The following is a 24,702-nucleotide window of genomic DNA, read 5'->3' as shown; positions in this document are numbered from 1 at the left end:
AAACAGAATGGGCAAGGAAAGATTAGAAAAATAAGTGTTCTCTACCAAGTTGGCAGGAAAAAAGACCCAAGAGGAAGACCAAGATATAGGTGGATTGATACGGTAAAAAGTGCCTTAGAAGATGTGGATATTGTGTGGATATCTCAACAAACTGTGGCACGACATCTGCAAACAAGTAGGCCAATATGCCCAAAGGCTTGTAGTCTGCATTCCTTTATCCATAACTCATCATAGAGCACACATTTTCAGTGGTGTTCTATCCATAAAAATTGAACAAGACACCAATGGACTAATGCACTCTTTACAGATGTGAGTGGCTTTAGTCTTTCTTCTAGATGACACTTGATCTGGTGTAAAAGTGGTACTGCTTACCATCGAGAGAATGTTATTGAAAGGGATAGATATGGCAGTACTGGGATCATGATGTGGGGAGGCATTATGTTTAATGGATGAACCAAGCTATAAATGCTGGGAAAAGGGACTATTGTCTGGTGAACAATATTACAATGAAGTTCTTCAATGTCAACTTCGATTGTTCTATGGTGCCGTAGACAAAGAATTCATTTTTATGAATGACAATGCCACACCACATCGTACATATGCAGTGGAGATACTTCTGGAGACCAAGGATATTAATTTAATTGGGTGGCTAGCATGCACCCCAGATCAGAAGCCCAGAGAACATGTTTAGGATGCAATAGGGAGATACATTGCTGATCGAAATTCCTCCTCCAGAAAGCAAACAAGGCCTTATCCTTGCTCTGAAGGTGAAGTGGAACAGTTTGCCTCAAGAACTCCTGAATCACTTCAGGAGTTCTTGAGGCAAAGAACGGTGTGCTAAGCATGGTACAATGTTGTGAGAGCTGCATCGCAGCATCACGGTTTGAGGTGGACATATTCCATACTGAAATGTCTCTCTCTCTACATAGTTTTCTGTAAGCACTGTACATTAATTCCTTGACTGTCCTTAGGAAATTTGTAACTTTTGCCAAAATGTCTTGCAATTTCATTTGTATGAAATTTATGACACATTTTTTGTGTAATATAATTTATTAATATGCTGGCAATAAATTTATGTCCACATTTGGCTGTAGTCATGAAAATTTTTTCATATACAGACAAAAATACAGTTCGTCCTTAGCTTTTAGACACCACTGTAGATACACTTTCCCAAGGACTGGATCACAATGGGAAAAGTAGACCTTGCCCTCTTGCATGTAGGACAGGTCTTCACTCAGCAGTAGGGATTTTACAGGCTGAACATTATCATCAGAGTTTTAATAAGAATTCCACCCAGTGGATTTTCTACAATAACTGGTATATTTATTCCTGTCATGGTAGTAGATCTCAAAAGTGTTAGGAAGAATGAATGAAAAGCAAAGTATGATGATATAATATAAAGCTCAATTTGTATGGATCAGTTAATAACAAAGAGAGGTCAAGAATGGCAGAATGGATAAGATTAGATAGGAAATGATAATATTAAGAAGTGAGATGAAGTACGTATTTATGTGTGGAAGATAATGTTGTATGAGAAATCAACTGACAATTAAAATTGAAAGAGAAATGAAACCTAATAGAATGATAACTTTGTAGGATCATCAATTATTGCAAGTTGGCATGTGAAATATGCATGAATCATATTTTCTAAGAGGAACAATAGGAAGTCTAACTGAGGCTATAAGAGAAAGGCATACAGATTCATAAAATTAGTATGACAGTAGTAAAGAATAAATGACTAGGAGAGCTAAAAATAGAGTATTAGAAGAAATCTCCGTAAACTGTGTTAGCATAGTTTTAGGTAGTTTTTTTATATCAATCCTGTATACATAAAAAAGAAAGAATCTGTCAGTGAATTTCTGGAAAAGCTGGAGGTGTGTGAGAAGGCTGTTTCTCAAACAGCATGAGGTAGACGGAATGAAAGAGGAGATGAAAGTTGGTATAAGAAGTTTGAAGGCTGAATTGTGAAAGTATCTTACAAAAAAAAATAATAAAATAAAATAAAAAAATAAAAATAGAGCATCTATGAGAAAGTGACTGGAAGAAGTTTGTATGAGAGGCACAGGAGAAAGAGTGTGAGCAGAAGCATGAAACTCTAGAATACTCCAGCAATGATATAAAAATCTCATAACAGGAAAGTACAGGGTGTTCGGGATAAATTTGACAGTTTCGTAAGGAAAAAGAAAATCTTCTTTGTATCTATTAAATTTAATGAATTGACAAAAAAACATTACAGGCAGAGTTAATTACAATACTATCAACAAGATTTACTCAAAATAACCACCATTAGCATCGATCACAGCTTCAATTCTGCTTCGGAACCTCGAACAAGCTGATGCTACAGTCTCCCTGGGAAGGGCCGCAAAAACTGTTTTAATTTTATCCATTAACTGGGCTTTTGTATTACTGGAAGTGCGATTGGTGTCTTTTTCAACTGCACCCCATACAAAATAATCCATGGGGTTAAGGTCTGGGGAGTTTGGAGGCCAAACATTTGGACTGGTGAAGTCGTAGAAATTTTCAGACAACCATTTTTGACTTTTCCCAGAGGTGTGGCAAGGGGCCGAATCCTGCTGCCATACATACGGCCTACCATTGGCTACCCTTGTTATCCAGGGCTTGACTACAGTTAGCAACTCCACGAACAAAGCCCGAATTCCAATGCCAGGGTTCTTCAACACCTGTTCCTGCAGATTTGTGAGGAATTCTGCTGTACGAACGCAATCAGATCGTCTGCTAGGGATCTTTCTTCTTGCTACATCCTCGTAGTCACCATTGCAAGTCTCTAGTTCATGCCTGATTGTTTTTACTGTATTCAGGGAGCATTGGGCAGCAGTCGTAATATCCTTATTTTGATGGCGGGCACGAATCATCATGATACAAGTTATTCTCTTCCATGATTCAGGTGGGTTCCAGCTATCCATCCTTTCTGACATCTTGTATATGAATGAAGAAGGGTCCAAACTTTTAAATGAAGAGAAGTGTGTGTTAATACATGTAACTTACGGAAAAATATAATTAATTATAAATATGTCAAATTTATCCCGAACACCCTGTATCTGCCATGACACAACGAATGAGCAAAGAGGAATCTGGCAACTTAGTTGCAATGGGCAGGAGATAAACTTTAAAATAATAGCTTGGTAAGAAAGTCTCTATGCCAGACTAAATCACATGCCTTGAAATTGTAAAGGGCAACCACATATGTTTCTTCAAATTTTCTGAATGGTTTGTGTCAAAGGCTAAGAGATCTGGAATACAAATAGAGTGACAGAATCCAAATTGTATAATGACCAATTAATTTAGCAGATTTCTGGACAGTGAATAAGTCGGCTTTCATGACCTCCTCCACTATTTTTGAGAGGACTAAAGTGAGGGTAAAGGCCTATAGTTTAATAGCTGACTCTCGTCATCATCATCAATTTCCTGATATGTGCCTCCACAGGTATTCAAGGCTACTAACAGCAACTACATGATTAAGTTTACATTATTATTAATCTTGTATGAACAATTTTCCTCCAAATCAATCTGTTACTTGAGAGCACTAAATATTGTCATAAGTTACATTTTTTTTTTTTGCTTCTAAGGCACTTCTAACTGAATCGATCCACCTAGACCTTGGTCTTCCTGTGGCTCTCTTTCCTGCCATCTTGGTTTCAAACACCTGCTTTGCTAACCTTTCCTCATCTATTCTATTTAAGTGGCCATACCATCTTAGATTAGTTCTGCTGACAGTCTTATGCTAATAATATCAAGTTCCATTCTAATATCATTTTTAATATGATTCTGCCATTGATGCCATCTGTTCACACACACACATCCCCTAATTTTTCTCAGAACCCTCATATTTGTTGTCTTTAGTCTGATCAAGTGCTTAATTTCTAACACAGCTCAACTCAATGCAACTGATATGTTCAATATGTCATAGTTTTGGTCTTTTGATTGCTGATTTTCATGCCAAATTTGTGACAGATGTATTCATTTTAGTTAGAGAATCCTGGAGACTTGCACTAGATGTGTTTAGAAACATCATCTGCATAAAGAAAACAGCTAAGTCTGACATCTCCAATTATAATATCAGGCCTAATGCCATTTTCTTTCATAATGTGATCCATATAGATGATGAATAAGAGAGGAGATAATGTGCACTCTTGTCTTACCCCTGATTTTTAGGAAACCATTTTCCTAAATTTCCTTCAATTCTAACTCTTCACTTACAACATAAATATGGAATCTGTAATAATTGCACTGTATAACATTCCATTTATGCAAAATAACTGTAGTGTTTTGAAAAGCCTTTTCTGGGCACCTTGTCACATAGCTTTTCCAGATCCACAAAACTTAAGTACAGATACTTGCATATTCCCACGATTTCTCAACTATTTGTCATAAAGTGAAAAATCTGATCTTGACAACCTCTATTTGGTTGAAACCCAGCTTGTTCTTCTCCAAATTTATCTTCCGCAATCTTTCTCAACTGCTTTTCAAGTATGCTTGCATAAATTTTACCTACAATACTTAGTAGAGAAATTCCTCTGTAATGCTAACAATCAGTTTTATTTTTTTTTTATTTATTTTTTTTTTAATAGTGGCTATGTGCCTCGCAACCATATGCCTGGGGAAGGAGTGTACTAGGTTCGATTCCTGTCTATGACGTGAGGAGCTTAACAATCTTCCTCAGCCATAGCCAAGTTAGCCGGTCTTGGGCGTGGACAGCAGGGTTCCCCCCAGTTTATCTGGGGTTTTTCATCCTGCAAGCAGGCAAACCGGCTCCATGAACACACACTGCTACAGTCAAAAATACATCCCCCCTCCCCAGCGGCAGGCCGGTTGGGGGTTGTGCTAACAAAAAGTCGCATCAAAATGTAACACATAGACTCTGCACTGGAAGCAGGATAAATGCGTAGAGGAAGAAGAAGAAGTAACTATTACAGCTCTACTCCGATCATCTGGAATTTGATCTTATGACCAAGTCCTCTGAATTATGCAGTGTAGCCATGCCACTGCAAAACTTTTATACTGGATACTTAGGCATTTCAAGTTTGATAGGGTTTTTTTTACCTCAAATATTGATATATACTTCTCTTTGTTTCTCTTTAAAATTTTCTAGTATGGTTCTGTCAGTACTTGCTCGTTTCATTTAACAGTGTTTCAAAGTAATTACTCCAAACATCTAGGATATCCTTATCTTCAGTTTTCATATCACCTTGATCATCTTTGATTCCTTTTACAGTACTCTTTCCTCCATTTCTAAGCTTCTTCAATAGCCTCCAAAATATTTTGCCACCTTACTGATATTTATTTTCCATACTCTTACCAGTCTTCCCATGACTTTTATTTAGCTACTATTACACATAGCTTAGCTCTCTTATATTTTTCTCTATATTCTTTTGGGGCATCCACTGACTTATTTGCTAGGAACTTTTGGCGTGCTTTCTTCTTTTCCAGAACTGCTTCTTTAATTTCTTGTGTCCACCATGGGGTTCTTATTTTTCTATCTTTAACACCCTGTGGAGGTCGCAGCTGATCTGACAGATACAAACAAATTGTTTAATATAAATATTCTTACACATATCCAGTGTATAGCTTGAAGGTCATGAGTAGCTGCGCATGCATATATTACGAGTGATATTCCACACTTTTTATGCAGTCAGTTTTGGTTTAACACCTGTTATGTAAAGGTGTGTGATAGTTCATAGTAAACTGTATCTGAAAAATAAAATGGCTGGAAAAATATATCAATTGGATAATCCATCAGATCCATCAGATGTTGAAGAGATTCAGCGATTTTGTTACTCGAGTTCAATGATGAGAATGATAGAGTCGAATGCAAAAGTGATATTTGATAGTAAATTGTATCTGAGAGATACCACGAACTCCAATGTCAGTATAGTATTGGTTTAGTTGTTTTTTCCTTTGGTCAATAATTTCTAGATTGTAACTGAAAATAAATAAACTATCATGTACTATATTTGCAGTGTTTATTTTTTTAAGTTTTATCACATTTTAGCACATACTAGTAATGAATGTATCTCTTAGATACACGCAACCTACACTGCAAATTTTTTGACCACGACCTCCGCAGGGTTAAAGACAATTTCACCACATACCTCTCTGGCTGAATCAGTCAGTGTCTTCTTCAGACTTTGCCACTGAGACTTCATGGTTTGGCTGTTGTTTTCAGACTGCTTTAAATTTCCTTCAATAACGTTTGTGTAGTCGAGTCTACAGTTTACCTGTAAAATCTGCTTGACTTTAATTATTTTTAAAACTTTCTTATATACTGTTCTTTTCAACGTGATATCCACTTTTATCCTGCTTAGTATTAAGTAATGGTCACTTCCGATTTCAATCCTCTGTGCACTCTTGTATCTTGAACCAGCATGAAGATATCACTATCAACAACAATGATGTAGTCTATGGGGATTTCTGAGCATAAATCCAACTAATACTTTCCATTATTATTATTATTTTCCCCTTTTCTCAAAGTTTCCAAGCTATTCCTATGTACATGGTGGTATTCATTTCCTACTCTGTTGTTTAAATATCCAACAGACACCACTTTTTGCTTTATGTAGCCTGTTCCTAAATTGGCACATGACTTTCATCTCCTTGTTCAGAAACAGCCTAGATAAACGTTAGTTTTCTTATTTTTATTTTCTTATTTCTTAGTTTTCTTATTCTTATTTTTAGTTTTCTTATTGAACTGGCAGATGCTAGAAGAGTATGACCATCTTGTATAAGTGATACAGGAAACATGAAAGGGTAGCTGATTTAAATTTGCTTAACAAATGCTTCAGGCTGTCGCATAGCGAAAAGCTGGATATTTAATTTTAAGTATTTTTCAAACATGCATTTCTTAAGTTAGTAAGGATGGATGTGCTATTTAAGGTAGTAGCCATTTAAGATGGTAGGATTAGCAAGATGAGAAGGGAGGAGCAGAGATGAATATCATACTGGCTGCTTTTTTTGTTGCTGTTATCTGGAATGAACTTAATGGACAAAAGTAATATGAGATAAGGATGACCTAGATTTTAATGAATTCTTAATGGATCGGGTGAACAAATGAAGCTTGTGATAATGTAAAGAATAATGAGAGTTCTAAGAAAGTGAGAATAGGTGAACAGAAAACAAGAGGGAGGAAAGATATACAAGAAAGTATGAAAAAAGAGAATGTGTGAGTGAGTGAGGGGGAGAGAGAGAAACACAGCCAGGAATAAGAGATCTAAGTAGGATGGGAAATGAGAAGAAGGGAGTGTAAGTTTGAGGGTTTTATAATCAGTAAAGATGTGGATGGGATAAACATGATGGGAAGGAAAGATTGTAAGCACAGAACCAAGCAATGAATTTTTGAAATAATGCAAATAAAGTTGAACTGTTTCAAATTTTGAGTTGTTTGTTAGTCAATGTAAATAATATGAATCATCAAAAAATTTGTAGCTGAAATGAATCCATTTGACTGAAGAATCATGGCATAAGTCTTCTTGGTTGATAAAGAATGTTATAGTGATAGAAACAGAAGGGTATAATATTTTCTGATAGGCCAAGAAATCAAAACAGCAGAGATAAAAAAAAAAAAAAAATCAAGTAAAGATAGAAAATGAAACAACAGAAATTAAGAATGCATAACATTAGACATATCTGCAAGGAGATGTGTTTTGAATTATGGGAGATACTGAGATAGGAATGATAGTAGCTTGCTCCACCTTTGCAAGGAGTCGCCCTGGTGTTGCACTACCTTACCCCAGTCCTGAAGATACTTTCAGGCGCAAACTTTGTTTGCTCACACTTGGATAAAGGATTAAACTAAATTTTATTATATTCTAACCAAGTGAAAAATAAACTTTCAACATCTTTCTCTAAATCCAGAGTAACTTATTAAAAAGGTGGCACACCATTTGGCAACTCCTATAGGTAGAGATGAGCTTGCTAATGCTTCTGGCTGGTATCTCCACTTGGGCCTGGCTCCCACTGAAGAGACCTCAATAAAGGTCGAAACTAGTCTGGGTAGTGGCCCTTCCCTTAATGCATAACATTAGACATATCCGCAAGGAGATGTGTTTTGCATTATGGGAGAAATTAAGAATAATGGTGTGAGGCTGCTTGATGTAAAGTGTGATGAAATGTTTAGACAAACTGAAGCAAAAATTCTTATGGGAGGGGAAACATAAAGAGAGAGAGAGCAGCTTAAGTTCTGAGGTAGTTTACGACTTCACTACTATTAAAATCTACTATCACTATTACTGTTATCTAAAGTAATAATTTGAAGTAGTAACAGGTGATGGAAACAACATGAAGGTGCAGAATTTTGGATTTGGTAATAACCTCAGAAGATGTAGATGTGAATGACATGCCAATCCTGTAGCCAATTTATTGAGTGATCATGAAGTCCTAATTCAAGCAATGATTAGGCATGTGATGACTTCATAAAAAAATGAATATGTTTGGAACTGCAAAATAAGCTACTGCTGATACTGCATTATGCAGCTTAATGCAATAACATGAGTGATGAGCTAGGAGGGGAAAACACAGATATTGTATAAGAACTAGCTGAGGAACATATGAAATAGCAGTAGAAAAAGGAGTACATACGATATGAGAGAGAGGATGGTTGGTTGGTTGGTTGGTTGGTTGGTTAGAATTTTGGATAAAAGCAACCAAGTTTATGAAGCCAATATTTAGTGTATGAACTGCATACATTCTCCAGCAAGTTTGCCTTGCTTTCAAAAAATGCAGAAGAAAACCCTGCCCTTCTCCATACTAAGAGAAGTACCTACAAATCTGGCTACTTGAAATGCAGGATAAAAAGAGAAATACACAGTATGAGAAAAGAATGGTTAATCAAGTCACAGAATATAAAAAGGATTTATTTCATTATGCGCAAAGTATAAGAATTATAGGATGATGACTTTGGATTATTTATTTCTTCGTATGGAGGTTCCCCATGTTCATCAGGAATGATTGATACCTCCTAATGGGAAATTAAATATGTATTTTATGACTATAGATTTGTGTGTGTTCACAGGCTGGTTTGCCTGTTCTGAGAGATGAAAAAACCTGAGTTTCCAGGTGAAAAAATCCTCTACTTCTGTATGAGGCCAGCTAACTCACCTTTAGTTGAAAGAGATCAGATAAAGGTTCCTCATGTTATGGACGGGAATCAAACCCCAAGTCTTTCCTGGGTTCGATTCCCAGAGCTACAGAGGCTTTGATAACTTTGGATGATGGAGGTGGTGCAAAGTAACCATGTAGAAGATATAATGGAATTATTTAATAAATAGACTGTAAGATATTTCATACTGAAAAGAGTGATTTTTGTGCAAAGCTCAAGAATGACGAAGACTTGTTTGAGTTAGGCCAAAGCAACCACCAGGGAGGTAAGAAAACTATGTCTGAAAATACATACACCTTGTCTCATTCGTATTAGCCGGTTCAACATTAATTGTTTAAGAGGGATGTGGGAGAAGGACTAGAGATGAATGGAGGGATATGAAGTATTGAGTAAAACTTCATGTTAATAAAGCAGCGAGATTGAATGATATACCATCAATTGTTCATTCATTTACTGACATTTTGTGTTAATGTAAATGCAAAAATTGGAAATGTGTATAGCAATATACAGCTAATTCTCTTTTTACACGATTTTGAAATAACATTGTTTAGAAAACAAAAGCAATTCTATTTTTACATCAAATATTTTGATTTAACACGGTTCAAATGGTGCTTATTATAAAAATTTCTGTTTTGTACACATAATATCAAATTAGTAAAATTAATTATTGATTATTTTCAGATATTTTTGTAATGTTACCCCATTAATCACGATGACAGATAATATTGTTAGACAGAAGAAGAAAAGAAAAGCTATTTCTTTAGAAACTAAGATCCAAATTTTAGATAATTTAGCAGCTGGAGAAAGTTCAACATCCTTAGGGAAATATTTTGGATTGAACAAAGCTACCGTGAGAACGATTAAGAAAAATGAAGAGGCCATTAGAAAATCTGTTCTTTATGGAACAAAATTGAGTGCCAAGTCGTCATCGTATACAAGAGATATTATAAAAGTGAAGATGGAAAAGGCCCTAGTGATGTGGATAGAAGATTGCTCACAAAAAGGAATACTTTTAAATGGAAATATCATCAAACAGAAAGCATTACAGTTGTACAAACAGATTCAGGAAAAGGAGCCAACAACATCAAACAACAATTGTGATTTTTCTGCAAGCACAGGTTGGCTTACAAAATTTCTCAAAAGATAAGTGCTTCACAATGTAAAAATAAAAGGAGAAGCTGCATCTGCAGATGAGCTGGCAGCTAGAGAATTTCTTTTAAAACTCCAAAATTATTGAAAATTGTGGCTACTACACTCCTGATCAAGTTTGGAACATAGACGAGACCGGCCTTTTTTGGAAAATAATGCCAAGTAGAAAAGTGTTGGTGGCTTTAAAGCAGCTAAAGATTGTGTGACTATTATTTTGCTTCAGGAAATTGTATAATAAAACCATTACTCATTAATTGATCCCTAAGATTGCGGGCAATGTGGATTTTAACATATTACCAGTGCACTGGAAGGCAAACAAAAAAAAGGTTGGGTTACAAAATAAAATTTTAATGAATGGTTCCATCAACGTTTTGTACCAAAAGTTAAACACTACTTGATGGAAAAAAAACCTGGACTTTAAAGTTTTATTGATTATAGACAATGCACCTGACCATCCTGTTTTAGAACACTCGAATGTGGAATTTTGTTTTCTGACACCTAATACAACATCCTTAACACAACCACTAGACCAGGGTGTGATCACTACCTTCAAAGTTTATTACATAAGAAGAACTCCAATACATTTTGGAGAAACTAAATAAGAATAATTTACTGACAGTTATTGATGTGTGGAAGAAATTTTCTATTTTGGATTGCATCAAACTTGCTAAGTTGTCATTATCAGAAATGAATATCCCAATATCATCAGATTAGCACATGCAGTTGGCAGAGAAGGATTTGATAATTTTTTGTCTGCAGATATTGAAGAATTGATCTTTGACAAGATTGTTAGTGATGACAAAATAATAAACTATCCATAAGAATCTCAACGAAAAAGAAAAATGCGATGATAATGAAGAGATTCCACTCACCGCAGGATTAACTAAAGAAGGGCTTCAAATGGCTAGTAAATTAGTCATTTTGTTACGCATTTTGTTAATTCCAGTCTCACACAAAAGAATGCGGCTACTGTCAATTTAACTAATAACCATATGCACGAGTGTATTTGGGCCTTTCCTTTTCTTATGTATATACATATGTATCTTTCTTTAAAGATACATATGTATATACTTTAAATAAGTATTTAAAAGAAAAATTTTCCGTTAAAATTAAATAGAGTTTTATTCAATGATTTTCAGATGTTTTGTTTGAAAATAACTTATTGTTTGTATCGGGTTTTCACATCTGGAACCATTCTTCTATTTTGTCATATGCACTCTATTCTTTTTTACACAATTTTCATTTACACGGTTTTTTCTGGAACCAATCTACCATGTAAATGGAGAATTGGGTGTATGTGGATTATGTCATGCATATGATTAGACACAGTGCAAGTTGGATTTTAGAATGAAGAAGGGTATAAATTTTTCTCCTGATTGATTCAACAAGTAGTGTAGAAGGAACAGTGTTACAGAGAAGGTAGGTTAACAATGCCTAAGGGTTCTTTTCAAATTATTTGTGAATAACAAAGCAAGTGGCTTTGACAAGGATGTTGAGCTGTCTACAGATAATAAAGTTGGAGAGAATTATAAAGAGTGAAAATGATGCCATTCCTGAGGAAGATTCCAGTAATCCAAATTGTAAATGACCCCACACGGTCTATAAAAAATGTGAAGTACCAACTACTCACATTCCCACGATGAGCTACATTAGTAGGTATCCACTTGATTGCTGAAGAAATAAGAACAGACAGGTGATTTTGGATTTATACAATCAAGATTTATTCTATATTCATAAGAAGTACAGACATTATGATGGTACAACATCATAACATCTAAATCTGACTTGATTATACATATCTATTTTATGTTAAAACAGACCTAAACAATGCATGAGCACATCAAAAAAGCAAATAAGTCAGTATAGATAAAAAGTATTTTCTTATTCATCTCATTCATAATAATCCTCAGAAGAATGAATACAATTGTTGCAGCAATTATACAACCTCATAGAAAGATTGAAACACTTTCTTGCTATAGTCACATTTAGTTCTGCTGCCATAAACACTATTAAATCTTGGTGACATTAGACAAGAAGCGCAAAGAATGTCCATATGGAAAAGCAACTTAAGACTCAATGGCTTGAGTTGGCAGGCCAAAGTCACAACATTTATAATTCTCTAGCATCCTTCCCGAAGGAATAATTATAGAATTCAACATTAAAAACATTGTAGGAAATTTTCAAACAGAGTGATGAATGCACATTTTAAAACTGGAAACTGTTGAGGAGTATTTGTACTTATAGTACCACTGAAATTGCAACAGGGAAATAGACATTAAATAGTAAGATGGAAAATTGAATGTAAAATTTAAAGAAAACATTGTGTGATTCCATCTAACATACATAGAGAGAAGTTGTTTGTTAGGAATGAGATCCCAGTGATAAACATGGGAACTTAAAAGAAGGAATCCATTAATTAAATGAAGAAATCATTAAAAAATATTCATTAGGAAGTCAGCATGTGGTTTAAGTCAATACACAACAGTAAACAGAAAATAGAGAAGGTTACATGTTAATGTAGCCATAAAAAATTAAATAATGGGATGATTTGGAATGAATGAATACTATAAAAGGAATTATACAAAATAAAAATATGAAAAGTGGAAAAAAAAGTATTTCAGTTTTTCCATCACTTTTATGATCTGCAGTTCTGAATGTCTAGAACAATTACTATGGGAAATCATTAACTTTCCTATGCAGAAATAGATCAAATAAACAAACTATATCCCACCAGCTTATGATTTTTTGAGAATGAACTCACTAGTACCATTTAACAACCCATCTTCCGGTACTTCAATTCTAACTACGGACTTACAACTTGAGCAAGTATACTTGATATAATGCTCCATTCACACCACATAACTGTAGCATTTTAAATAGCTTTTCTCTTGCTACCTTGTCATATGCCTTTTCCAGATCTACAAAACTTAAATACAGATCTTTCTTATATATCCCATGATTTCTCAACTATTTGTCGTAAAGTGAAAATCTGATCCTGACAGCCTCTATTTGACTTCAATCCAGCTTATTTTTCACCATATAACTGTAGCATTTTAAACAGCTTTTCTCTTGATATTCATATTTATGCATTTAGAGACACAAATTAAGGGATCAGCATTCATAAATATGAATGCTGATCACCGTGTAACCTTAAAAGAAAGAGCTTTTCTCTTGGCACCTTGTCATATGCCTTTTCCAGATCTACAAAACTTAAATACAGATCTTTCTTATATTCCCACAATTTCTCAACTATTTGTCATAAAGTGAAAATCTGATCCTGATAGCCTCTATTTGGCTTGAATCTAGCTTGTTTTTCACCAAGCTTCCACAAAATCCTTCTCAATCGTTTCTCAAGTATACTAGCATAAATCTTACCAGGAACACTTAGCAGGGAAATAATTCTCACATTCAATTTTTTATTTCCCTTTTTATATATGAGTGCTATGAGAGCTCTCCTCCAATCATCTGGAATTCGTCCCTCTGTCCGGCCTTCTGAACTATGCATTGCAGCCACTGTAAGACTTTTATACCTCCACACATGATCATTTCTAGTCGAATATAATCTACTCCAGCTGCCTTTCCACATTTCAGGCTTTTCCTACTTCAAGTATGGATATGAATTCCTGATTGCATGCCTGTTCAGTGTTTTTTGCCGCTGTGCTGTCACTGATTGTTTCATCAGCAATTTTTCTAAGTAATTACTCCTTTGTCAATTACTTAACAGGCTCCAGAATATTTTGTCACATTCCTGATATTTATTTTCCATGTTCTTACCAAAGTCTTCCCATGACTTTTGTTTAGCTTTCTTACATTTGTCTGTGTATTCTCTAAGAGCACAAGCTGACTTATTCACCAGGAACTTTCGATATGCTTTCTTCTTTTCCTTCATTGTTTCTTTAACTTCCTGTGTCCACCATGGACTTCTGATTTTTCTATCTTTGCAGACAATTTCACCACATGCTTCTCTGCTGAATTATCAATGTTTTATTCAGAGCTTGCCACTGAATCTCCAAGGTTTGGTTCCTGTTCTCAAACTCATTGACTTTTTCTTGAATAATATCTGTGTATTTTAGTCTACAGTTCACATCTGAGAGCTGCTCAACTTTTATTCACTTTAAAACTTTCTTACATGTTCTTCTTTTCAGTATGAAATTCAATTTTATCCTGCTCAAGACTAAATGGTGATCACTTTCAATTTTAAATTCTCTGTACACTTTGGTGTCCTGCTTAATGAGATGATTAATAAGTTTTAAAAATGAATTTCACCTTGGAAACAAATGTTAACAAATAGTTAAATTATACCTGGTTTTCAATATATTAGATCCCATATTAAAAGCTTAAACAATACTGAGAAAGGATTAAAATAATATATAATTCTTCCAATATTTCACCTTGGTCAGACAGACATCTTCAGGGAGCAATATGGGACTTGTAACAACATAAAACTAAGTGAAACACTTGGATGAAAGACTAGAGTCCTAACTAGGTGGGGCACCCTCAATGGGCACCAGTTGGCTTTTTTGAATTATTTTTATTATGGTTCTTTGCTGGCTTTCTTCAAAAACGACAGTATTAAGAATGTGATCTTGCCATGTATACCCAAGTATTGTTCAAAGGCATTGTCCCAAAGCAACTGATAATATTAATTGCTTATTGAATAGTGATATTCCATGTCTGTGCACCATATGTAAATATGTCTTGAATGATGGTTTACAGATGAATTTTGGTATATGTGGTGATGAGATTGGATTTTAAGATATTGGTTAGGTTTATGGAATTGAAGAATTTTGTGCTTTTTTTTCACTATGTCTGTTAGAGTATTGATGTAAGAACCAAGGTACTGAAAATCATTTCTGCTTCTTCAAGAATATGGTCATTTTGCCTAATATTTCCATCCATTCTGTTCTTTAGGATTTCAGTTTTACCTGCTGTTGACTGCCAGCCAATCACTGTTCAGTTTTTATTTGACATGGCATGGCCAGTTGAAGAAGGTTTTAAAACTTTTAATTATTTCAAAAATGTTTAAGTTATTATTTAAATCCTGTTATGGATTGCACCATTGTGAATAAGTCATAAATTATTAAATCTTGTTTGCAAGTGGTTTCAGATTTCTATACTGAAATCTAAGCACACAAGTAAGATCCTAGATATATGTAATTTTGTTATGATAATTCTCTATCTATTCTCCAAAGTTCTATCTTGAGTTCAACAATAATTTAAAAAATTGAAAACAAAAAATATAAGGGAAAAAAAAGTTTAATAATATTAAGATACATTTAAAAAATATATATATACAATATTCCGGCCATTACTTCAACAACAGAACTTATCTTAAAATCTAAAAAGACAAATAAATAAATTGTATATTATCTGGTTTTTGGATCTAAAAATATACCAGCTAAAAAGAACATTATGTCTCATAACAGTGTCCGGACCTCTCCTGAATGAAACAGCTTCTTTATTCCTTTGGTGGAAACCAGTTCTTCTCCTGAAAACCACTTTATCTTAGAAATAACTGTACATTTCCTATCTACAGTTATTTTAAAGTTAAAATTTGACAATAAAAGAAGCTTCAAATTCAAACAGTCTAGCATTCCTCTTTTAATGCTTCTAAAAAAAATGTACATAAGCATTGCTTCTTTCCACTTTAATCTTCAATATTCACAAACTTTTCCCTCTTCCTGTATGAAAATTCCCAAAGAAAACATGATTGAACATTTAAAAATCAACTCGCTGTATCCTCCAAATCACTCATCTAAACATTACTGCACTAATGGAACCTTTAATAACCAATAAGCATTTCTCTTCCTATAAGAGAAATTTCATTTATCAAGTTCCAAAGTTCCTATAACTATCTCTGACAACCATTATTCCACTTACTTTTGTAACATAACAGCTAAATAGCTTTTAAAACATCTTTCTCTCTGAAAGACTAGTACTCATGAAACTTTCTTCTAACTAGTTCCAAAAATTCTTCCATATGATGTCAACACATCTGTGTCTCTTTTCCTCTCTCCCTTGCACAGCGATATATCTAGCTATTTGCTAGTTACTATGTTCTTTTCACTCACACATGCTCCAGCATGCATGTTACTTCCAGTTCCACTTCAACTGTGAAGTAAAGGAAACCACCACCATTACATGTTACCTTCATGGTGCTCTGCTTGAAATGGTAAAAACTCACATTTTCAGTCAACTAAATAAGTCTTTACAGCTTATATATTTTAAACATACACAAATATTAAACTATAATACTAATTTTAGGTCAGACTAATCTACTGCATTCACTTCATTAAAAATTAGCACTACACATAAGCATGATATATTATGCACAACTACTATATATAAACAACAAATCAATTTTGCTTTTCTGTGCAATATAAATGCACTAAGAAAAGAAACTGGTAATTTGAAACAGAGTATTTAAATTTACACAAACGAAATTCTGTGGAATATCTGTATGCATATACTGATGGTGTACACAATACAGGGTGACAAGAGATTTCACTAACTGTTCAGGTAATTTATAGCAGAGAGAATCAGTAGCATGTAGTATGGGTCTGGGGGGGGGGGGTACGAACTAAATGGCTTCCTTTTTTTTTTGTAATGTCAAGAAAAACAATTTTTGAATATGCATTTTAATTTCTTGATCTGAGATTCAGTGGAATAATAATAATAATCTAAAGATCTATAAGTGGAGCACAGTCTCTGAAGATGATATCCTTTTTTTTTTTTAAATATTTATTTATTGCATTCACTGGCATTAAGGATAATAGTAGCACGTCTTTTATCAGCTCTAGTGACAATTTGTTTAGTTTCTTCAGGGCACCGAGTTGGCATTATGATAGATTTCTTTTAGGAGGTGAAAATCTAGTAAGAAAGCTGAGAATGTTGAATTTGATATTGTTAGCTATATGAGGGTCTGTGAGGTTAGCCTAGTGGCTTTGTGCTTCGCAACCATATGCCTGGGAAAGGAGTGTCCTAGGTTTGATTCCTGTTGGTGACGTGAGGAGCTAAAGGATCTTCCTCAGCCATAGCCAAGTTAGCCAGTCTTGGGAGTGGACAGCAGGGTTTTTCCACCAGTTTATCTGGGAGTTTTCATCCCGTAATCAAGCAAATCGGTCCCGTGAATATACAGGATACAGTCATAGGATAGAGTACAGCAAAGAAGGTAATGGGAAACTACCTTGCTCATAATCATTTCCCTAGTATGGTAGCATATAGCTGCCCCCACCAGCTGCATGGCTGAGGGAATAGAATAGCTATATCAGGAGCCAGGATATGGATTCCACATTCAATGTTGAACATTAGATCTAGTGCCAGTATTGTTTCAGTGCAAAGGCAAAATTGTGGCCAAGCTGATGGCAGCTTTGTTGCCTATTTGATGAAAGGTTAACTACTGTATGAAGAGGTTTAACTTGAGGCAAGAATTCAGAAGTGAATTCTTTTTGAGCAGAGGCTTCTGAAATATCAAAAAGAATGGTACATAGTTCAGTGTTGAGAACAGCTGAGAACTCACTCTGATGGCAGCGAGAATGGTAAGTGCAACAGCAATCTGTTCCTGTAGCAGAGCAAAACTGGCATGCTTGTAGATGCAGAAGCCTTCTATGATTGAAACTTGATTGTTGACAGCCTGTTCTCGTTACTACCAATACTGCCATCAGCTCATTACAGTCTGAGCTCTAAACTATTCTCAATAGTGAACTATGTGCCATTCTTTTTGGCATTTCAGAAGCCTCTGTTCAGAAAGAATTCTTAAAAAATAAACACATCAAAAAGTACAACAGTCTTTTGGCTTCTGAACCTGTGCCTCAAGGTCAACCTCTTCATACATAATTAACCTGTCATCAAAAAGGCTTAACAAAGCTGCAGTCAATGGACAAAGTCCTAAGTCTTAGCCACAATTTTGTCATTGCACTGAAGTACCAGCACTAGATCTGATGTTCAATATCAAACATAGAATCCATAACTTAGCTTCTGAAATAGCTAATAACATTAGACCCGACATCAGAATTCTTACTAGCACTTTGCCTCCTAAAAGAAATCTATCATCCTGCCAACTCAGTGCCCTCGAGAAACTACACAAAGATAACAGTATACTCATCACTAGAGCTGATAAGGGAAGCATTGTGGTTGACCTTAATGACAGTGAATACAATTAAAAAAACTGATATAATCCTCAGAGACTACTCCACTTAGAGACTTTTAGATTGTGATCCGACTAAATCTCAGATCAAGAAATTAAAATGACTACTCAAAAATAGACATCAAGAAAAAAATGAAATCCTTCAGTTCCCACCCCCCTCCAGATAAATCCATAAATCCAATCCCCCCCTCAAGAACCACAAAAGAAGCCACCAATTTCCCTGCTATAAATTATTCAAACAATGAAATCGCCTACCATACTTATTGGTCATACCATATCATATAAAAAAAAAAAACTCTACTCATTTTAAAACTTCTATTGAAAATCTAATTGTTAATAATACAGATATCCTAGTTAACTTTGATATTACCTCACTGCTCACCAACACTCCCTTAAATGACACCTTATTACTTTAAAAAAAGGTTTTTCCTCCTGATATTACAGATCTCTTTTCTGTTGATATCCATTCTGGATATTTCTCTTGGAAGAACAAAGTTTATAACCAGAAAGAATGTATCTCCATGGGTTTTTCCTCCCATCTCATTCCCCCAGCCAATTTTTTCATAGAAGATTTTGAAAAACAAGCTCTTGATTCAGCTCACCACAAACCTTCTATCTGAATAAGATTTATGGATGTTGTGTTTTCTATTTGTATTCATAACCCAGGCACATTAAACTCTTTCCTCTGTTCACCTCGACAGTCTTAACCTCAAAATCCAATTTACTATGGAAAAGGAACTGTTTCAATATATAAGAAACCCACTCACACAGATAGACACATTCATAAATTTTGACATCACCATCCCTCCCTGAACAATATGGTATCATGGAAACACTAAATAGACAAATTTTTAATGGAACTTATGCCATTATAACATTTATTATACACACATATTCCCAAGAATATGGTAATTTTATGACTGCAATTATTTCAACAAGAAACTAACTGGTCCAATCTAGTTAGAACTAGTTTTTCATCCACATGTTTCACTTAGTTTGTGTTGCATTGGTGTGTGTGTTGTGTTACGTCCTATATTGTACTCCCTAAAGATGTCTCTGTAACTGATATGAAATACTGAAAGAATTAAACATTTTAATCCTTTATGAGTGCCATTTTCATTCATTAATCCATCTAAAATGTGTTTCTCCCAGCATTTAAGCCTTAACACACAAATAATGATATTAGAATGTTAGCCAATCTGGTTGGCTGAGTGGTTAGCGTATCCACTCTCCAGTCAAAAGGCTGCGGGTTCGAATCCCACATTAGGCATGGATGTTTGTGATTGTCTGTGGAAATGCTAGTGGTGGGCAGTAGATGGCGTTGTTGTAGTTGGTGGAGACAAGGGCTGTAGAGTAGATGCCCTCCCTTGATGAGTCTTTAGACTCCCTGGAAGTGTAATATAATAATAATAATAATAATAGATCATAGCAATTTCCAGTAATGAAATTAATTTATTTATTACTGGAAATTGCTCTTGAAATAAGTTGTTAAGACATTATATCTAATGAAAATAAGTGGATACACCAGTTCATAATGCTGTCACTAAGTGCAGAAACCAACTGATTTATCGGTACACAATAAATAACGGAAAAAACTCACGTAGAAAGATTATTTATTAGTATAATTTTCGCCTGTGTGTCACAGGCATCCTCTTTATATATAGGCGAAAACTATACTAATAAATAATCTTTCTACATGAGTTTTTTCCGTTATTTATTGTGTACCGATGTCTACTCATGGTTTACCTCTTTTAAAACCAACTGATTTATGTAAAGTAACAAAAGGAAATTAAGATATTATGTATATATAAAATTTGAAATCATATATAATTACATTTGAGATTGAAAAAGCTTAGAAATGGAGGAAAGGGTACTGTAGAAGGAATCAGAGATGATAAAGATGTCATGAAAACTGAAGATAAAGATATTCTAGATATCTGGAGTAATTACTTTGAAAGACTGAAACAAGCAGTGTCAACACAATGATAGAAAATTCCCAAATGGAATGCAGTCAGGAATACATATCCGTACATGAAGTAGAAAAAGTCATTAAAAACCTGAAATGTGATCAAATATGGAGGTAAAAATGCATACTAGTGGATGAACTACATAATTCAGAAGGTCTGGTCAGAGCAATTCTAGATGATTTTAAAGCAGCTTAGATTTAAAACTAATTTTAATGCTTCCAATATTTCCAATCTTGTAACACACACTCAACTACAATACAATACGCTGTTGTATAATCAGCATGTGTTACAAGAGTTATTTGCAATCCCTAAAGATATCTCAGTGACTGAGACGAAATAATGGAAGCATTAAAATTAGTTTTTAATGCTTTCCTAGTGCTGTAAATATTCCATTAAACTCCCAACAAATCCTTATTCTTCTCTTCTCAACAGGATATATATTTACACATAAAATTTTTGATGCATTCCTGTCACATGCACCAGTGTCAATGAGTGCAAATGAGAAGTTAATAAAAAATAATAGTAATTCTTAAGTTACTATTTCTTATAAAATTCTCTCTCTCTCGGTGTGTGTGTGTGTGTGTGTGTGTGTGTGTGTGTGTGTGTGTGTGTGTGTGTGTGTGTGTGTGTGTGTGTGTGTGTGTGTGTGTGTGTGTGAGTGAGTGAGAGAGAGAGAGAGAGAGAGCAAGAGAGAGACAGAGATGGGGGGGGGATTAGCAGTAGTAGTAGTGGTGGTTTTATCTCATAAATTCTTCAGATTACTGCTTTATTTCTTTGTTTTCTTCAGTCCAGATTTGATAGCATGCAGCACACATGATGTTTTGCATTTTGAAGATATTCATACTTCAAAAAAGATTATTTTTCAGTTTATAAGGCAAATCTAAGGTAGGTATGCTCTCAAAAAAAGCATGTACTATAAATATATGTCCTATATTTTATTAAAAGAAAGACTAATAAAAATCCACTGCTATTTTATAGCCAAGTGCAGGTCTGGCTGCCTAAGTAAATAGCATAGGCACTATTTTAATCAATAGGCTGTAGATTCAAATTCTACTGTAGCATGGATGTCAGTAAAAGTTATGAGTTGGTAGATGATTTTTATTACTTGACATGAGACCATCTTCTTGCTTACTAAAGACTCAAGGTGGAACCAAAAAGTTCATCACCTGTAGCACTAAAAATGTGCTACAGGTTTCACATGTTTAATGGATGGGATTGACATAAAAAAACCTTTCAAGTTTTGATACAACCCACAAGTTGCTTTGTTATTGGACTAATTTTAAGTAGATCAGAATCTATCCCTGTTGATGTCAAGTTGAAGCCCTTCTGATTCTTTTGCTTTAATGTTTATGATAAACATGATGATTGAGTTTTCACTAACTTAAAATATATATTTCAAATAGGACCTAACAATGCATTATGGGTTTTTGTATATCTCTATTGAGAATCAAAACAGTTGTCAAGTCAGCGAAATTCTTAATCAAAGGCAAAATAAAAGACAAATATACAGGCTCCTGGGCAACAGCAAGGCACTTCGTGACAAAAGTTGTATTCTTAAAAGCTTGTGCTCAATATACACTTTATGCTTTCCTTATGTGTTGTATTCATGCAATCAATTTTGAAATTTTAAAGTTTCATAAGTTTCCATGTTTGCTATTTGGCTATAAAATAAGAATGGATATTCATTACTACTTTAAAAATAAATAAATAAATAAAAATTATTATTTTCGATGATAAGTCTTTCTTTGGTCCTTTCTTTTAATACAATATACTACTTCTGAAATTTTGTTTCATGGAGCACCTCTTTTTTGCTAGTCAATCTAACAGCAAGTTTATTATGTTTACGAGTGTCAATTTCATTGGCTTAAACCATATAGTGCAGTGATTAAAATCTTAAAATAAAATGTGTGTTAGAATTCAACATCATATTTCTGATTTAATGCTGATTTCTAATGCATGTTATATTTCTAGGTTTTAACCACTAAACTATAGGGTCTAAGCAAATGAGTTTGACAAAGGGATGTTCCTAAATGTAACATAAGCTTGCTATTATATTGGCTCTCTTTTAATGGTTATGCACTATACGAGTTATATGAGTTGGTGTGGCTATTAAATAACAAGACTGGTTGCAAAAATGTGGTTTATTATTACAATTGTACAACTTAATAATAAACCACATTTTTGCAACCAGTCTCGTTATTTAATAGCCACACCAACTCATATAACTCGTATAGTGCATAAACATTAAAAGAGAGCCAATATAATAGCAAGCTTATGTTACATTTAGGAACCTTTCAACATACTCCCCCACCTCTATTTATACACTGTTGTACAGTAGACTCTTGACTATCCAGCCTCCGTACTATCCGGAGCCCGAATTTATCACGGAGAATTATAATAATACAGTAATTCTCCGTGATAAAATGAGGAATACGTACTGTAATTTACTTTGCCAAGACGTTGCAAGTGGGCATCTGCTACACTCCTCCTACGTGCCGTGTGCATAACACAAGTTGAGACATGCAAAGTGCAGATTTCCCTGCTTCGTCAGTTGTGTATCGGATGTCCACAAGTGCAGAATACATTTGCCACTGTTCCTGGTTACGTTAGTAAATTGCTGTTTGGTGTGCTTTGTTGTTTTTTTATTAAAGATTAGAAAATGGGTGATAAACGAGAAAAGGTTGTAGTGACTATGAAGGATATATTCAAGTCTAGGCGCTAAAAAGCGACTAGACTCTGGGGTAATGGCAAAAACTATTGCTTCGGAGGTAGGAGTCGGGGTAAAGTACAGTTGGAGAAGGTAGGCCTAGAACTCCGGCCTATCTGGCTTTTGTGTTATCCGACCTGCCTTTCCGCCATATTAGGCCGGATAGTCGAGAGTCTACTGTATATGAAATTTCCATTGTTGGAAACAGTGCTGCAAGTCATCAGGTGTTATCTGCTTCAGTAGCGCTGCCATTTTCTCCTTTACTTCATCCACTGACTGCAAATGGATGCCCTTCAATGCAGAATTCAACTTTGGGAAAAGGTAAAAGTTGCATGGAGCTAAGTCCGGTGAGTAAGGTGGATGGTCCAACACTGGGATCTTCTTATCAGCCAGATACTGCTTTACAGACAGTGCCCTGTGGGTTGGAGCACTGTCCTGATAGAGAATCCAAGTGTTGTTCTTCCACGGATCGGGTCTCTTCTTCCTCACTCATTCTCTCAGCTTGGCCAGAACCTCAAGGTAATAATGTTAGTTAACTGTCTGACCCTCTGGTACCCATTCAACCATTACCATGCCATTGATATAAAAAAAAAATAAATAAATAAAAAAAAAATAAAAAAATCATCACTGCCTTCAGTTTTGATTTGCTCATTCTTGCTTTTTTCATTCTCAGTGACGTGGGAGTTTTCCAGTGCATCGACTGTCTTTGTTTCTGGATCGTACTGGAAAATTCACGTCTCATCACATGTGATGATCTTCTGCAAGTCTGGCTCTGCTGTCAGGCGTTCCATGATGTCAGTGCAAATTTGTTTCCGGATGTCTTTCTGCTCCTGACAAGTACAAGTTTTTGGGAACCATTTTGGCATAGACTTTGTTCATGTTCAATTGCTCATGCAAAATTTGTCGTACAGTCTCCTTATCAATGTGCATCATGTCTGCTATCATCTGAATGCTTGATCGACGATTGTTGCGGACAATTTCATTAATTTTCACAATGCTTTGTTTGGTTGCTGCCATGACAGGGTGACGTGGTCATTCGTCATCTTCAATGTTTTCTCGACCTCCAGCAAAGCGTTTGTGCCATTCAAACATTTGTGCATGCAACATTACATTATCACTGTACACCTCTTGCAACAGTTTCAAACACTAGGTTGGCGATTTCTTCAATTTCACAAGGAATTTGAGATTAATGTGCAGCTCGAGTTTAACATTAGACATTATTCCGGCAAGGCGACTTCACATGTGATTCTTTTATAACTGCCTACAGACTAATTACGAGCGACAGTAAACAATGCTCATTTTGGAAAATTTCTTCTAGAACCTTCAAGGTCATTCATGGCACAAACGCATCCCACTGCTATGAGTACACGATTCATAGTGCACCTTGTCTCGTTATTTAATAGCCACGCCTCGGATATATTGTGCATAACTATATATATATAACATATATATATAGTTATGCAAACACATATATATAAAATCCTGTAAAATTAGCTAAATTTATAATGTAAATTATATAACTACTTAGTTTTTCAAAGTAGTTTTCCAAACAAAACTTACATTCCTCTTCTTCTTCATCATATATAGCTAAAATTTAAAAAATAAAATAAAATAAATAAAA

The 24,702-nt window shown here is 34.8% G+C and overlaps 1 protein-coding gene across 3 annotated transcripts in view; it reads right to left on the bottom strand.

Moving 5' to 3' along the window:
• Positions 1 to 24,702, bottom strand: part of LOC150101175 (oxysterol-binding protein-related protein 9) — a 613,809-nt gene that overhangs the window by 286,957 nt on the left and 302,150 nt on the right. For all 3 annotated transcript variants that reach the window (XM_090402198.1, XM_090402199.1, XM_090402200.1), the window contains exon 12: positions 24,642 to 24,668. In XM_090402198.1, the coding sequence (XP_090258324.1) occupies positions 24,642 to 24,668 (27 nt within the window). The remainder of the gene's footprint in view (positions 1 to 24,641; positions 24,669 to 24,702) is intronic.

Source organism: Typopeltis vanoorti, chromosome 12 (assembly GCF_054136105.1).
Source record: "Typopeltis vanoorti isolate ZY-2024b chromosome 12, IOZ_Tvanoo_1.0, whole genome shotgun sequence".
Classification (NCBI taxonomy): domain Eukaryota; kingdom Metazoa; phylum Arthropoda; class Arachnida; order Uropygi; family Thelyphonidae; genus Typopeltis; species Typopeltis vanoorti.
Note: the sequence above shows the minus strand (reverse complement) of the source record. Positions and strands in the feature narration are given on the sequence as shown.